The 16,521-nt window shown below is 47.4% G+C and overlaps 1 protein-coding gene across 1 annotated transcript in view; it reads right to left on the bottom strand.

The window, feature by feature from the left end:
• RARRES1 (retinoic acid receptor responder 1) overlaps window positions 1-16,403 on the bottom strand; it is a 37,637-nt gene extending 21,234 nt beyond the window's left edge. The window contains exon 1 of the mRNA XM_017890552.1: window positions 15,855-16,403. Coding sequence (XP_017746041.1) covers window positions 15,855-16,130 — 276 coding nt within the window. The 5' untranslated portion in view covers window positions 16,131-16,403. The remainder of the gene's footprint in view (window positions 1-15,854) is intronic.
• Between the last annotated feature and the right edge of the window lie 118 nt (window positions 16,404-16,521).

Consider the following 16,521-nt stretch of genomic DNA (forward strand, 5'->3'; position numbering starts at 1 on the left):
GAGTTTCTTTGCTGATTTGATTTCTTTATTTTGTTTTAAGGAGGCACTTTTTTATTTATTTATTTTATTTTATTATTTTTTGTGTGTGTGGAGGCAGAGTCTCGCTCTGTCACCCAGGCTGGAGTGCAAGTGGCACGATCTCGACTCACTGCAACCTCCGCCTCCTGGGTTCAAGCAGTTCTCCTGCCTCAGCCTGCTGAGTAGCTGGGACTACAGGTGCACACTGCCACACCCGGCTAATTTTTGGTATTTTAGTAGAGACGGGTTTTCACCGTGTTGCTCAGGCTGGTCTCAAATTCCTCAGCTCAGGCAGTCCACCTGCCTTGGCCTCCCAAAGTGCTAGGATTATAGGCGTGACTCACCTATATGCCTATATGCCTATAGGCACCCAGTGAACAAGGCCTCTTAAAAGTGTCCACATTTCATCCAAAATAAAATTTTTATATTTTTGGTTGTACTTTATCATGTATCAAGACACAGTGCTTTTATCTCTCACAAAGGCCTCTCCCTTCTCCCTTCCTCTGAGTCACAAGCGCCCCGTGCTGCTTTGCTCTGGTGAGATGAACTGCGCACAGCCACAGGCCTGTGTGTGGGGTGGGTGGGAGCCAGGGCCACCTTCCTCTGGATGCGGTGTCTCACACTTGCTCTCCAGTGGTTTTAGGATTGTGTTGAACTTTGGCTCTCCTTGATTTAAAATGTTCTGTGATAAAGGGGTCCTTGTTGTTCAACATCACTCCATGATTTCAGCTTCTGCCTTATTCCAAGTACTGTGCTGGGTGCAGGAAAGATAGAGCAAAACAGCAGCAGCTGCTCTCAAGGCAGCCTAGTGGGAGAGGGCCTTAAATAGAGCGTTGTAGGATTAATTATTTGATTGTGGCTGACTTAAGAGCTATGAAAGGATAGCTGGAGAATTAATCTAGTCTAGAGATCAGGGAAGCGACATTTGAGCTGAACTCCAAAGATGAAGAAGGAATTGGTCTTGGTTGGGGGAGGAGAGCTGGCAAGGGTCTGAGGAGCGGCCATGGGGCTTCAGGGCAGAAAGACTGGAGCTGGAGCTGGGACGTAAGCGGCTGACTGCGTGGCAAGAGCCACACCTGCAGGCCACCGAGAGGATTTTGTCCTGAGAGAAATGGAAAGCCAGGGACTAGAAGGAGGGATTTTGAAAAGATCCCTCTAGCTGGAGTGTGGAGAATGATGCTGGAGTGAGGAGTTGTGCAGAATGAATGCAGAGAAGAGTAGGAGGCTGGCTGGGGGGGAAGGGGAGAGGTGAGGACAGTGGAAATGGAGAGAATCATATAGTGGACCAAGTATGCCAGGTTGCCCCCCAGCCAGGCTGCAGCAGGCCACCCTCCCACCAGCCATGTGAGAGTAGTCATAAACCATCAAACCCCAAGTCCTATCAGAAAGTAAAAAATGAGCAGGTAATTCAAGATCAGAAATCATCACTAGAATACAACATTTTACATTAAGACAATTTTTTTTTTTTTTTTTGAGACAGAGTCTCGCTCTGTCGCCGAGGTTGGAGCACAGTTGTATGATCTCAGCTCACTGCAACCTCCGCTTCCTGGGTTCAAGAGATTCTGCTGCCTCAGCCTCCCAAGTAGCTGGGACTACAGGCACATGCCACCATGCCTGGCTGACTTTTTGTATTTTTAGTAGAGATTGCATTTCACCGTGTTAGCCAGGATGGTCTTAATCTCCTAACCTCGTGATCCGCCTGCCTCAGCCTCCCAAAGTGCTGGGATTACAGGCGTGAGCCACTGCGCGCAGCCTTAAAACATTTTTAACATTGTGTCATTTAAAAGATGCTTGTGTGTACAGAATAATGCAAGTAGCCCAATAATTGGGCCAGTTGCCTGCTACTGTTCTAAGCACCCTACATGTATTAAGTATGCTGACAAAGCTCTGAAGGCCTACTCAAACTCATTAGTAATTACAGGAACACAGAAATGCAAATTAAATAAGCAATGAGTTAGTACAGTACCATTAGTAGACTGGCACTCAGAAAGTGGACAGGGCCCATTGCTGGGTGGCGTCTGGGCTTTACGACTGCAGTCTGGCATATGCAATCTGGCATAAGTGGTCAAATCAAGTTTATGTGTGAATGCCCTATGACCTAGAAATACCACTCTGGGCAAGTATCCCAGAGAAATTGTGATGGAGGTCTGTGAAGAAACTGACTCATACAAGGATGTTCACTGAGGCATCATGTGGGGAGGTGAGGCTTTGGAGGCACCCACCTCATAAAGACCTCTGGTCTTGACCAGGGATGCTCCCTCTGGGACTTACACAACAGGTTGTTACAGCCACATGGTGTAAAGCTAATCCATTCAATTCAAAGCCATGAGAAAAGTAAGTAGACATTTTTGAAACAGCCAAATCTGATATGAAGCAAAGGTGACCAACAATTCTAGCTTTCCTGAGGAAAGGAGGATTCCTGTAATGTAGATTACGGTGATTTCATTCCTTTCCCCCACATACTGCCAGAACTGTCCATCTGTGAAACAGATCAGGAAACTTGAATCCCTCTCTTTAAACACAGCCAAAGGCAGAGCATATTGTTCCAATATTTTTCAGAAAAGGGCTATTTAATAAGAAGAAGCAAGCAAATGACGATATGACTGCATAACCTGAAGGAATCAATTAGTAGCTCTTCACTGAAGGTTTTTTTAAAAATATGTATAAAAGGGGTCTTGTGTACTACAGCCTGGAACTAAATTATTCATAATCATGGGCCAATAACAACATGGTTTATGCGCTAATCTTTTTTATTTTAATTTTAATTAATTAATTAATTAATTTTGAGACAGAGTCTCACTCTCTCACCCAGGCTGGAGTGCAATGGTGCAATCTTGGCTCACTGCAACCTCCACCTCCCGGGTTCAAGTGATTGTCCTGCCTCAGCCTCCCAAGTAGCTGGGATTACAGGCGTTTGCCACCATACCACCAAACCCGGCTAATTTTTGTATTTTTAGCAGATACAGGGTTTTACCATGTTGCCCAGGCTGGTCTCAAACTCCTAACCTCAGGTGATCCACCTGCCTCGGCCTCCAAAAGTGCTGGGATTACAGGCGTGAGCCACTGCACCTGGCCCTTGCTTTTTGTATGTTTATTTAACAGGTGATTTTTGGCCCCACTGGTCAGTGAGAAGTGGCAGTCCCATCCCCCTCCCCATATACCTTCCACCTCCTGTTCCTGGTATGCCATACCACCATGTACTCTTTTTTTGTTGTTTTGTTTTGTTTTTTGAGACGGAGTCTCTGTCACCCAGGCTGGAGTGCAGTGGTGTGATCTTGGCTCACTGCAAGCTCCGCCTCCCGGGTTCATGCCATTCTCCTGCCTCTGCCTCCCAAGTAGCTGGGACTACAGGCACCTGCCACCACGCCCGGCTAATTTTTTGTATTTTTAGTAAAGACAGGGTTTCACTGTGTTAGCCAGGATGGTCTTGATCTCCTGACCTCGTGATCCGCCCACTTCTGCCTCCCAAAGTGCTGGGATTACAGCCATGAGCCACTGCGCCTGGCCTCCACCATGTACTCTTCAGGGACTGATCAGCACTTTGATTTTGGTTTGATTTGCCATCAGTTTGGAGGGAAAAAGGCCACTTTCAAAGACGTATTTGAGAGAGTGCACAATGGAATGCCTTCAAAGACCTGAACTCATCACCCTAGATTTTATTTATTTAGTTTTTGGTAAATGTTCCTCAAATCCTTAGCAAATCAATATTAAGCATTCATTCAGTGCTTACATATGAAGCATCCTGCCACCATCGCAGGGAATCATGATAAAAGCGATTAAGTGTTGTCCTCTTACTATGTGCCTCACCTGACCCAACATGCTACCCATGTACTAACTTATTATTCACTAAAGCCCTTTAGTAGGTATGATTGTCATCACCATTTTAAGGATGAAGAAATGGAGTCACTTGACCAAAGTTAAGGAATTGGCCAAAGTCACAACACAGGAAGCAGGAAAACCGGCCTGCAGAGCCCCTGTTCTTCCCGAATACTGCACAGAACTGCCCAGAAAAATACAGCCCAGCAACCTCTCTAAGAAAAGGAAGAATAAAAGTTGGCTGCTGGAATGTGTGTGTGAGAAAGAGAGAGAGTGCAAGCGTGCTGGGATGCTCTTGGACTGTGCTTGTAACCAAGGTCCCTGTGGACAGGAACCACTCCAAACCTTCCTCTGGAAGGGAGACTGCCAGGCATGGTGTGTGTATTAGTGTGCTAGGGCTGCTATAACAAAGTACCACAAACTAGGTGGCTTAAAACTACGGATATTTATTCTCATACAGTTCTGGAGGCCAGAAGGTCAATCTCAAGGTGTCAGCAGGGCGATGCTTCCTCTGAGACTCTGGATAGAATCCCTTCTTGCCTCTTTCTAGTTTCAGGTGGTGGCTGTCCATCTTGGTTTTCTTTGTTTTGCAACTGAGTCACTCCAATCTCTGTCTCTATTATTGTTTGTTTGTTTTTGAGGTGGGTCTTGCTCTGTTCACGCAGGCTGGAGTGCAGTGGTGCAATCATAGCTCACTACAGCCTCAAACTCCTGGGCTCAAGGGATCCTCCAGGCTGTCTTTATCTTTAAATGATGGTCTTCCCCGAGTCTGTTTGCATATCCACATGGCCTTAATATTATGTAAGGACACCAGCCATTGGATTTAGGGCCCATTCTAATCCAGTATGACTTCATCTTAACTTGATTACATCTTCAAAGACTCTGTTTACAACTAAGGTCACATTCCTAGTCACTGAGGGTTAGAACTTTTTGGATATAACATTTCTTTTTAGAAGACACACCTCAACCCATAACAGATGGAAGTAAAGGTGATCTGAGACTTTAGAAGGAGCCCCTGGATGCAGACCCTTTCAGACAAGGTATAAATGAAAGCACGACCCAGTGCAGGTGGGGACATCTCCAGGAAGGACTAGGATTAGAAAAGCCAAGAGAGAGGGAGAGGGTGCTCTGGAAAGGTAGCTTGTGTGCCAGGGCATGGAAGCGAGCAGCCCAGCCTAGGGCAGTTAGCACATTAAGTCAGGGTAGACTTGGGGTTGAGGTTACAATGGTAGGTGCAGGCCAGATTAGAGATCGTCACTTATAGGGACTTCATTCTAAAGCGGTGAGTCTCAAACCTGAGTGTGCCACGCTAATCCCCTACAGGACTTGCTAAGACCACACCCAGAGTTTTGATTCAGGAGGTGTGGGGTGGGGCCTGAGAAGTTGCAGTTTAACAAGTTCCACATGATGCTGATCCTGTTGATCCAGGGACCACACTTCGAGAACTCTTTAGCTGCTGAGCGGAACCACTGAAGGTCTAAGGGGTGCAGGTAGGAAGTGACATGTAGATCAGATGACAATCACTAGGATACAGCTGACCACTAAATAGGAGATTGATGCCGGGACCATCAATTCTCTCCGAATGCCTGAAAGTCTCATCAGGACCAGATAAAATGGAGCAGTGTTCTTTCGAAGTGTGCTGACTTCAGGAGCCTGGAGTTTCTGGTGAATCAGATTATGATGATACCTTAGAAAGTGCAGGTGGCAGATCTACCCTCTGCTTCAGCAGGTGCAACTGATAAACTCCATGGTGACACAGTATGTGCTGTTCTTCAAGAAGGAACACTTGGGCTGGGCGTGGTGGCTCATGCCTGTAATCCCAGCACTCTGGGAGGCCAAGGAGGGTGGATCACCTGAGGTTGAGTGTTCAAGACCAGCCTGACCAACATGGAGAAACCTCGTCTCTACTAAAAATACAAAATTAGCTGGGCATGGTGGCACACACCTGTAATTCCAGCTACTCGGGAGGCTAAGGCAGGATAATTGCTTGAATCCAGGAGGTGGAGGTTGCAGTGAGCTGAGATCGTGTCATTGCACTCCAGCCTGGGCAACAAGAACAAAACTCAAAAAAAAAAAAAAAAAAAAAAGTATCCAGAAGGAACACTTGAAGAAGGCAGTTTGGACTAAAATAATTTTTAAAGAAAATTCCTTCCTTGCTTCCTGTTACATGGATAACTACTTTGTTTTATAATGACATTTATATATGCACCAAGAAGTTAAAACTGCTCTTTCTAATAGCAACTCTACAATGTCATGTCCTGTTTTCAGTGAAAGCTGTTTATAGTAAACAACAAAGCTTTGTTTTCATGTTAATGGATCAAAGATTTTTCTTCCAGTAGGTGTCTGTACTATCTTTACATTAGGCACTACCCACTTTTTTTGAATATTGCATAAAATCACCAAAATTGCATAAAGTCAATTTGAAATATTAAAATATTTAAATATTTTCCAATATTTGAAAGATTGGGTAAAGTCATTGAAATATTAGGTGTGTTAGAAATGAACCCGAGGAACTTGATGAGGGATAGAGAATAGGTATTTATGTGTTCTAAGAGCACATGTAAAACATCAAACATCCTGGCCGGGCACAGTGGTTCATGCCTGTAATCCCAGCACTTTGGGAAGCTGAGGCGGGTGGATCACAAGGTCAGGAGATCGAGATTGTCCTGGCCAATATGGTGAAACCCTGTCTCTACTAAAAATACAAAAAATTAGCCGGGTGTGGTGGCGGACGCCTGTAGTCCTAGCTACTCTGGAGGCTGAGGCAGGAGAATGGCGTGAACCCGGGAGGCAGAGCTTGCAGTGAGCAGAGATCACGCCACTGCACTCCAGCCTGGGTGACAGAGGGAGACTCTGTCTCAAAAAAATAAAAATAAAAAAAGATCTAACATCCCCTTTAAACTCTCTCAAAACACCACAAAAATGTGGAGCAAATAAAAGAGCAGGGATGGTATCCTGGAGAAACCTCGCTGTGCACCACCACACAGAGGAGTCTCCACAGACATGATTCTGCCCAAAGCTCCTCTACAGAAAACACTTTCCATTTATCCTCCTCTCTGCGGTGTCTGTCATTGGTTGCTAAGTGCTGGTCCTTCCTGTTGTGTTAGTGCCGATTGTGACAAGGTTAAATTTCCTGTTCTCAGGCTGGCAGTGCAGGTGGGTGGGGACGAGCTCACAGGTAATTCCAATCTCCCTCCATGCATCTTGGGACTCACTGGTCTAAGAGCTCCTAAATGTTGCCTCCAGCATTCACATTTGGTAGAAAACATAAATGTCAGACTATTCCAGTAAAAGCAAACTTCTTCATTTTATAAGGTTACTTTTATGAGTCAAGCTTGCTTGGAGACAAGTAAACAACTCATTTGTGAATAGAAATTGCTGTGCTATCTTATGTTCCAGACGGAGACTGCATCAATATATTATATTATACCCTGGAATCATCTTATTGCATTTTCCTTCTCTCGAGCAAGGCCAGATAAAGCAAATACAGTTTATGGAACAGAAGTCAGTTACCTTCTGATCAGGCCCAGGCAGTAGGGCCCAAGGAGCCCTTTGCGTGCGAATGCTTTGCTTTCTCAGGCTAGGTAGCAGTGGAGAGGACAGCCAGAATACTGTGTATCCTCTCTCTCAGCCAACCCTGGGTCCCACATTCTTCATTTGGGGTAGGAAGTGAGAGGAAGTGGCCAGAGGCAGCTGCCCCCTCCAGGTCCCCTCTGGCCTCAGGCAGGGATAACCAGAAAAGGCTGGTTGAGAGCGGGACATGAGGCTTCAGGTCTCCTTTTCTCCTGCCTGGAGCAATGGGAATCGGCTGGGTCCTGGCCTGTCTCCCTGTTCCAGGTGCCTCAATGATTTCAGCATCCTTCCAGCTACCTTCATTTAATTTAACAAATATCTAATATTTGTCTCTAGCAGGCCGTGTGCTAGTGCCATGAAGAGATAAAGAGACCTTGCGCCCTGTAGAAGCTGACCATCTCATTTGGGATAGGCAAGCACATGGGCACAGTGGAAAGAAAATTGGCTGTTCAAGAGCTTTGACAAAGCTGCCTATGGTCGAGTACTGAGATCGAGAGGAGAGGGCAGGTGGGTTCACATGTGAGATCAGCAAGGCTGCAGAGGCCAGCAAGACAGGAGGTGGGAGCAAGAGCCACATTTTCTGGGTACCGGCATATGTCGGGCAGAGTGGTAAATACTTGCAGGAGCTCACAGCCAGCCTGGACACTGGGTGTGGTAGGCTGAGTAATGCCCCCCCCACACCCCGTGCCCAAAGATGTCCACTTCCTAATCCCTGGCATCTGTGAATATGTTATTTTACATGGCAAAAAGGATTTTGCCAATGTGATTAAGGATCTTGAGATGGGGGTATTATCCTGGATTATTCCCGTGGGCATAACGTAATCACAAGGTCCTGTGAGAAGCAGACAGTGGTGTCATAATCAGAAGATGCTATGCTGCTTGCTTTGATGGAGGAGGGAGTCATGAGCCAAGGAGCACAGGTGGTCTCTAGAAGCCGGAAATGGATTCTCCCCTAGAGCCTCCAGCAGGAACAAAGCCCTGCAGACACCTTAATTTGAGCCCAGGGAGACCTATTTCAGGCTTCTACCCTCCAGAACCATAAGTGAGTAAGTTTGTGTTGTTTTAACTCACTAAATCTGAGGTCATTTATTATAGCAGCAGTAGGACACAATAATGATACAGAATTACTGTGATCCTTAATGTCACATTCTGTGTGGGCATGTGCCCCTGGGATGACCATAGATCACATACATCCCATACACGGCCATGGTACAAGACTCCCTTTTTTTTTTCCGGACAGGGTCTCACTCTGTTAGCCCAGCCTGGAAGGCAGTGGTGCAATCAGGGCTCACTGCAGCCTCAGCTTTCCTGGGGTCAGGTGATCCTCCCATCTCAACCTTCCAAGTAGCTGGGACTACAAGTATGTGCCACCACATGCAGTTAATCTATTTTTTGTAGAGATGGGGTCTCATCACGTTGCCCAGGCTGGTCTTGAACTCCTGGGCTCAAGCAGTCCTCCAACCTCGGCCTCCCAAAGTGCTGGGATTATAAGTGTGAGCCAACATGCCCAGCCAAGATTTCCTTTCGTAATTTGACTTTTCTGGTAGAGACATCCTGAACAACCATGGCAAGTCAGCCAGAGTGGACTTGTTATGGCTACTGTCTCCAACCACTGTGGGACTATCTCTGTGAAACATTCTTCAACTGAGGCACCATCCAAAAAGGCAAATAAATGCCGAGGTTGCATAAGTGTCATACATCTCTGGGGTGATATACTGCTTAACAGCAAGTGAGATCAAGGGTCAGGCTGGATTTGGGCGAGTGTGTGTGTGTGTGTGTGTGTAACCTTCCATGCCTCATAACGTCAGTCGTTGTCCGCTGATTATTTACATGCAGTCTCCAGCAGAACAACCTAGGTCCTTAAAGGATGAGTCTGCAGCCAAGCCAGACTTCTGGCAGTTAACAATCATGACCCACCACCACCAGTCCTGATGTGGGACATTACTAATGCTCTGTGATTACATGCATCCTTGGCTATGACTTCACATGTGGAAAGCCAAGTGGAAAATGTTGTGGGCTGGTAAAAAAAATTGTAGTTTAAAAACAATTTATTATAAAAAATGGTAAAACAACATTCCTACTGGCTAGCTCATCCGGATGCAGTTAGCTTAGGAGATTGGGGCAAAGTGCCAAGGAGGTCAAAGTCAAAGCTTTAACCCCAGGCCTAAGTGGCCTTTCCCACCCCATGCTAGACCCAGACTCTGCAATCGGAGTCTGCGGACCGGGTGGGTGCTGTGGTGGGTGGTGGGGTGGAGACTGTAGGCACATCTGTGCCATTTCAGCATGAACATTGCCTGGAAGGAGAGATTCCTGCCTGTCCTGTGCTTTCAGAATTGTTATGTTTCATCCTTAGGGCAGTGTGAGGGCACTGAAGAGATCCTAGTATAATCTTGCAAATATCCCCCTCCCTGCCATTCTTTCCTAATGCCTATAAAAGCCCTTGGGAGCTTTCCTTACAGGACAATTAAGACTAGTTCACTTGAGTATTTTATTACTTATCTTCTCCCTCTATGTTCATTGCAGCCTTTTTAGTTCTCCAGTTTTTGTTTCTATGGACTATTTAATGTCTTGCTTTCCTAGTCTTCTGAATGATCACCTCTGAATTATTGACATTAATGGAGAGAGAGAGACCTCAAGAGCAGTAATTAGATAAATTATGTTGTATTAACATGCTTTATAGATTGAGAAGTCACAAAGGAATAAAGTTTTTCTTAGTAGAGTAAGTGCTCTCCTAACTGCCTTGTGGCCTAGAGGATAGGGCTGCATGCTTGCTGTCAGACCCACGGTGGCCTGAACCCCAGGGCATGGGCTCCTGCCTAGTGGCCTGTATGGGCCCAGCCTGATGCTTACCCAAAGCCAGCTGCTTTGCTCCCAAACTTGCGTATATCAGATGTACTTAGTACCTAATTACATAAGTAAATATTATATAAACTGGTGAAGAGCAGGTACACACAAAGACGTCATGTCCATGAAATCAAGTTAAATGCTTTAGAAATTTAGCTGTTGAATTGGTGTCAATAAGCCAAGATTAGGCAAGAAAAAGTAAAAGCAGAGGATTGTTCGGCGTATTCTTTGCATGCTCATTCCACTCTAAGTAAACAAAAATGCAAACCACAAACGATTCCCCATGGGTGTGTTTTCTTGCTAGAAAGACTGTGATATGGTTTGGATGTCTGTCAAGTCTCATGTTGAAATGTGCTTCCCAATTTGTAGATGAGGGGGCCCTGGTGGGAGGTGACTAGATTATGGAGGTGGGTCCCTTATGAATGGTTTAGCACCATCCCCTGGTGATATGTGAATGCTTGCTCGGAGATCTGGTTGTTTAAGTATGTGGCAGCTCCCCGCTTGCTCTCTTGCTCCCGTTCTTGCTGTGTGACATGCTGGCTCCCTGTTGCCCTCTGCCATGATTGTAAGCTCCTTGAGGCCTCACCAGAAGCAGATGCCAGCACCACACTTCCTGTAGAGCCTGCAAAACCATGAACCAATCAAAGCTCTTTTCTTTATAAATTACCCAACCTCAGATATTCCTTTATAACAATGGAAGAAATGACTAATGCAGACTGCAAGGAGCTCCAATTAAATGGCCTTGGCCCTATATCAAAAGATGGATGATAAATGTACACTTTCAGATTTTATTTTAAATTGAAGCAATTAAGGTATGGGCATAACTCCCCACTCCCCATATGCTTTGATCAACTGTTTAAAGTATGTTTCCAACCACTGGTCTTGACCTGGTCAGAGGGTGTTTTGTTTAAGTGGCCAACTCCTAAACAACAGCGGATTCCAGAATGGGTTGACTTTCTTATGGAGTGTGTGCACTTAAAGATTTCGGCTAGTCTCTCAAAATGTTAGTGAAAGGCCGACCTCTCACCAAATGCTGCATGCAGAGCCAGTGGTCCCAGAACTTGCTGAGTGGCAAGAGGAGACTTGTCTCCAAGTAAGGGACAGCCTCGAATAGTCAGGAGCAGGACAAACATTGTGGGGATGAACCAGGCACCCCTGGGAAGCATAAGATCACTCAGCACGATCCAAAATCTCCCACCACTCCAACTGTGGGTCCTGAGGCTATGCCATGTAATATTAGAAAAGTAAAAGCCTCATTGGTTATGGAAAGGTAGTGTAATGCCAGGTAAGAGAGGCATCAGATGGGGTCAGTGAGGGAACACAAATCGTGGTCTGTGATCTCGCCTACAATTAGCAACAAAACAAAACACTTCCTCCACTCCACCCGACTCTAGCTAGCACTTAGTTCTTCCTTGAATTTACTACCGTAGCTATTGCTGCATTTCACCACCAGAGAGCAACAGTGTTTTTAAAATGAAAGATAACTTTGACGTGCCAACAGCTCACCGAATCAAAGAATTTCAGAGCGAGAAGAGGTCTTAAACATCATTTAGTCTAAAGGCTTTCAAAACTTTTTAAAGCTGCAACCCACAGCAAGAACTGCATTTCTCATCATGACCTAGGTCATACATATATATCTGAAACACATTTGGAGACACTACTTACCCTTGCTTTTGCAATGCACTCTAATCGTTTGTAGTCTATACCATTTCGTTTAAAAAAAAAAACAAAAAACGGATCCCACACTAAACTGACTTTATAACCCTAGTGAGCTCTTAGTTTGAAAAACCCTGACTTCATCTCAGCCTCTCATCTTACAAAGGAATGCAGTGACCCCTAGAATGGGGAGGGACACCCATGAGCTACACTTCTCTCCCCTACCTACCTGGCTACCTGCTCGCCCCTCAGGGTCAGTTCTGGATGGATGATAGACATTGTGTGGCAGCTGAACACTCAGTCCAACAATGCTCTGGTTGGGTAGAGTGCAAACCTGAGTTTGGAGATCAATCGTGGTTCACTTTTTTTCTTTTTTTTTTTTTTTGAGACAGATTCTCGCTCTGTCACCCAGGCTGGAGTGCAGTGGCATGATCTTTGCTCATTGCAACCTCTGCCTCCCAGGTTCAAGAGATTCTCATGCCTCAGCCTCCTGTGTAGCTGGGATTATAGACATGCACCACCATGCGTGGCTAATTTTTGTATTTTTAGTAGAGATGGGGTTTCACCATGTTGGCCAGGCTGGTCTCAAACTCCTGACCTCAAGTGATCTGCTTGCCTCAATCTCCCAACATGCTGAATTACAGGCATGAGCCACCGCACCTGGCCCATGTTTTACTACTCCCCAATGCTATGACTGCTCTTATAATGGAGGCAGGAATTTCTTATGACTACACTGAAAGCTCCATGTAGGTGTGTCTGCACTCTTCACTCAGGCAGCAGAGTGCTTCAAAACTGAAGGAATCTCAAAGAGGCCTTCCCCAATGACCCTATGTTAAATGTGAATCAGGCCACACTATCTAGCCCAGTTCCTGGCACAGAGTAAGCATTCAATACATAGCTAATGGATGAACAGACTACCCCTGAACTCTCATTTTTATACTTTCTAATTGGCACTCATATCATCTTATATGACTCTTCAGACCACCTGACATCGTTGGCAGAACATGAATCATTTCCATTCCAAACAGGGAAATAGGCAGAAAAGACTTAAATAACCTTCCCCAAAGCCATTGGACTAAATGATGTTTAAGACCTCTTTAAGATTTATATAACTTATATAAAATTCCCAGCCCTTGCGTCCTCATTGGAGCAATGCAGGGGCTGGGAATTTTTACTTCATTCACTCAGGTTTTGAGAGCTAGTTTGATTATTTTATGAAGGATGTCAAGTATCTTATTTTATTTTCAAGGGGTGACTAAGTGCATGATAATGCAAGTTATTTTTATTTATTTATTTATTTTTTGAGATGGAGTCTCGCTTTCTCGCCCAGGCTGGAGTGCGTTGGCGCGATCTCGGCTCACTGCAACCTCCGCCTCCGGGGTTCAAGCATTCTCTATCTCAACCTCCTGAGTAGCTGGGATTACAGGCGCCTGCCACCACACCCGGCTAATTTTTTTTTTTTTTGTATTTTTAGTAGAGAAGGGGTTTCACCATCTTGGCCAGGCTGTTCTTGAACTCCTGACCTTGTAATTTGCTCACCTCGGCCTCCCAAAGTCTGAGATTACAGGCGTGAGCCACCGCACTCGGCCTGTTATTCCTTTTAAAAATGGGTTTGGAAGGGGAAAAAAAAATCTCTGGGATTGAAAACTGGTGTACGTTAGAAATCTGAGTGAGCGTAGTTTTCTCTAGGTTGCCCCCGGTAACCAGGGAGCAAATCCTCAGAGGCCCCTTCTTTAGGCTCTGGGCATTGGCTACTCTCCTACCTTGATAGAAAATTCTCAAGCTCCATTATCTCACTGCTCTGTTGGACAAGGAAAACTGAACTTTTTTGTATCTCAGACAGCAAGGATTGTTAAGACAGATGACAAGATGGCCGGGCGCAGTGGCTCACGCCTGTAATCCCAGCACTTTGGGAGGCCCAGGCGGGCAGATCACAAGGTCAGGAGTTCGAGAACAGCCTGACCAACATGGTGAAACCCTGTCTCTAGTAAAAATAGAAAAATTAGCCGGGCATGGTGGCAAGTGCCTGTAATCCCAGCTACTCAGAAGGCTGAGGCAGGAGAATCGGTTGAACCTGGTAGTTGGAGGTTGCAGTGAGCCGAGATCACGCCACTGCGCTCCAGCTCTGGGCAACAGAGCAAGACTCTGTCTCAAAAAAAAAAAAAAAGTGACAAGAATAAGTTGCTCCTTCCTTCCTTCCTTCCTTCCTTCCTTCCTTCCTTCCTTCCTTCCCTCCCTCCCTCCCTCCTTCCTTCCTCTCTCTTTTCTTTCTCTCTCTCTCTCTTTTTTCCCCCATAGGGTCTCACTCTCTTGCCTAGGCTGGAGGGCAGTGGTGCATTCTCTGCTCACTGCAACCTCCAGGTCCTGGGGTCCTGGGCTCAAGCGATCCTCCCATCCCAGTCTTCTGAGTAGCTGGGACCGCAGGCCCACACCACCACATCGGCTAATTTTTTTAAAAAAATTTAAATTTTTTTATTTTTGGCAGAGACAGTGTTTTGCCATGTTACCCAGACTGGTCTACAACTCCTGAGCTCAAGCGATTTGCCCACCTCGGCCTCCCAAAGTGCTGGGAGTACAGGCGTGAGCTACCATGCCCCGCCAGGTTGCCTTTTTCTTTATTATTTTATTTTGAGAGGGTGTTTTGCTCTTGTTACCCAGGCTGGAGTGCAATGGCGCAATCTCGGCTCACTGCAACCTCCGCCTCCCAGGTTCAAGCGATTCTCCTGCCTCAGCCTCCCAAGTAGCTGGGATTACAGGCATGCACTACCACACCCAGCTAATTTTGTATTTTTAGTAGAGAGAGGGTTTCTCCATGTTGGTCAGGCTGGTCTCGAACTCCTGACCTCAGGTGATCCACCCGCCTCGGCCTCCCAAAGTGCTGGGATTACAGGCGTGAGCCACTGCGCCTGGCCATGTTGCCTTTTCCTAGGAACAATTTGATTTAATCATTCAATAAATATAGCCGTGCTGGGTGCAGGAATAAGGTTTGAAGAACCGAGGCTGAGCTTTTTGAAGGACTTTCCAATGGTGTTCAGCACTGTTAAATGAAAATCCTGCTGCTATGCTTTAAAACTTCTCCTATTTATTAAATACATGCGATACTCAATTCCAGATTCTTTGAGGCTGTGTGTCTGCAGGCCTTGTGGAATATCTGGGGGTTGTAGAAGGAGCAACTTTGCTTTTGGGACAGACTTAATGTAGTTCTGTAACTTTTGTAATCTATACGATGAAGAACGCAAAGTAGCTGCACACACACAAGACAATACCTACAGTCAATGCCTTGAAATCAGCAACCAAAGGGTTGCAAAGTTCTCATTCATTGGGTTCATATAGAACACTGACCCCCGATTAACTCACTTCTATTAGATCAAAGCAGACGCTAGCATTAGCAGGTTTCTGCCCAGGTCTATGTGTAAATTCCAACCACATTACCCTGAAGCCCTAGCGTGGTGGCCTGCAATTAACAAGAAACAGTCGTCCGCGGTATGGTATGGCTACTGGCTTAGATTTTGGAAATCCCGCCCAAAACGTTGGCTGCAGTCACTAGCAGGGTGGGCGCACAATAAGCACCCCCATAGCAACCAACTCTGGGTACCTCCAGACAAAATTAAATTTTGCCCTTTCAGCCTGTTCCTCAATTTCCCAAAGCATCACTCTCCCAGGTATAGGAGCAGTCAAAAGCGCTGCCCTATGAAAAACCTATGGCCTCATAAATGCTGGAAGGAGCGAGCCAGATTTCTGCGGACGCTGTGCACCGAAGGGCCCCTTCCACGCCCTGGGACACTTCCGGGGCGCCGCCCAGCTGGGATCACCCCTGGCGTCGTGCGCACCGCACCTTCCCCGGCAGATCAGCCGTTGGGCGGGCAGGCGCGCGCACCCAGGTGTCACCGTCCAGCGCCGTGCGCGGACAGCCAGGCGCGTGCCCCGGCGCGTAGCTCCGCACTCACCCACGCGCGGCCCTCCTGCACCTCGGCCAGCACTCGCAGCGCGCTAGGCGACCCGGCCCGGAAGTTGAAGAAGTGAAGCGCCGCGCGTGCCGCCTGCTGCAGGAGCCTGCGCGGGACTTCCGCATCCTGAGGCTGTCCAGGGTCTTCGGCGCCCCTGGACCCCGCGGGCGCCACCACCGGGGCTAGCAACAGTAGCAGCGCGAGCAGCGGGGCGGTGGGGCGCGGGTTCCCGGGCCCGGACCGGGGAGCGGGCGGCGGTTGCCGGCGGGGCTGCATGGACGCGGGAAAGTTGGCTCGGCACCCGACAGACCCGGGCTCGGAGCGGGCGGTGCCGGCGCTCGCGGAAATAAGGCCGTGGTGGGCCCCTCCCCTCCGCCCCCGGGGCGAATATCTGGAGCGAGCTCGGGTCCCCGTGGGGCCACTTCCTTTCCACGCTTCCTGCAGCCGTTGGGCTCTGTCTGCCCCTCCGCACTGCCCCGGCTTGGTGCCAGGATGCGGCGTCGCCTTCTCGGCGCGGGGCCGGGTGTTTCTGGCCCAGGCCACGAGGGGAGAGGGACGGGGTTGCAGGGACAGTGGGGACGCCTCCCTCGAGGGATCGCGGCCCGCCGATGCGACCTCGCGCCGCGCCCCTAGCCCAGTTCAGGGATTCGGCGTTTCCCCTGCGGTT

The sequence above is a fragment of the Rhinopithecus bieti genome, unplaced genomic scaffold (genome assembly GCF_001698545.2).
Source record: "Rhinopithecus bieti isolate Rb0 unplaced genomic scaffold, ASM169854v2 scaffold_17971, whole genome shotgun sequence".
In the NCBI taxonomy this organism is placed as follows: Eukaryota; Metazoa; Chordata; class Mammalia; order Primates; family Cercopithecidae; genus Rhinopithecus; species Rhinopithecus bieti.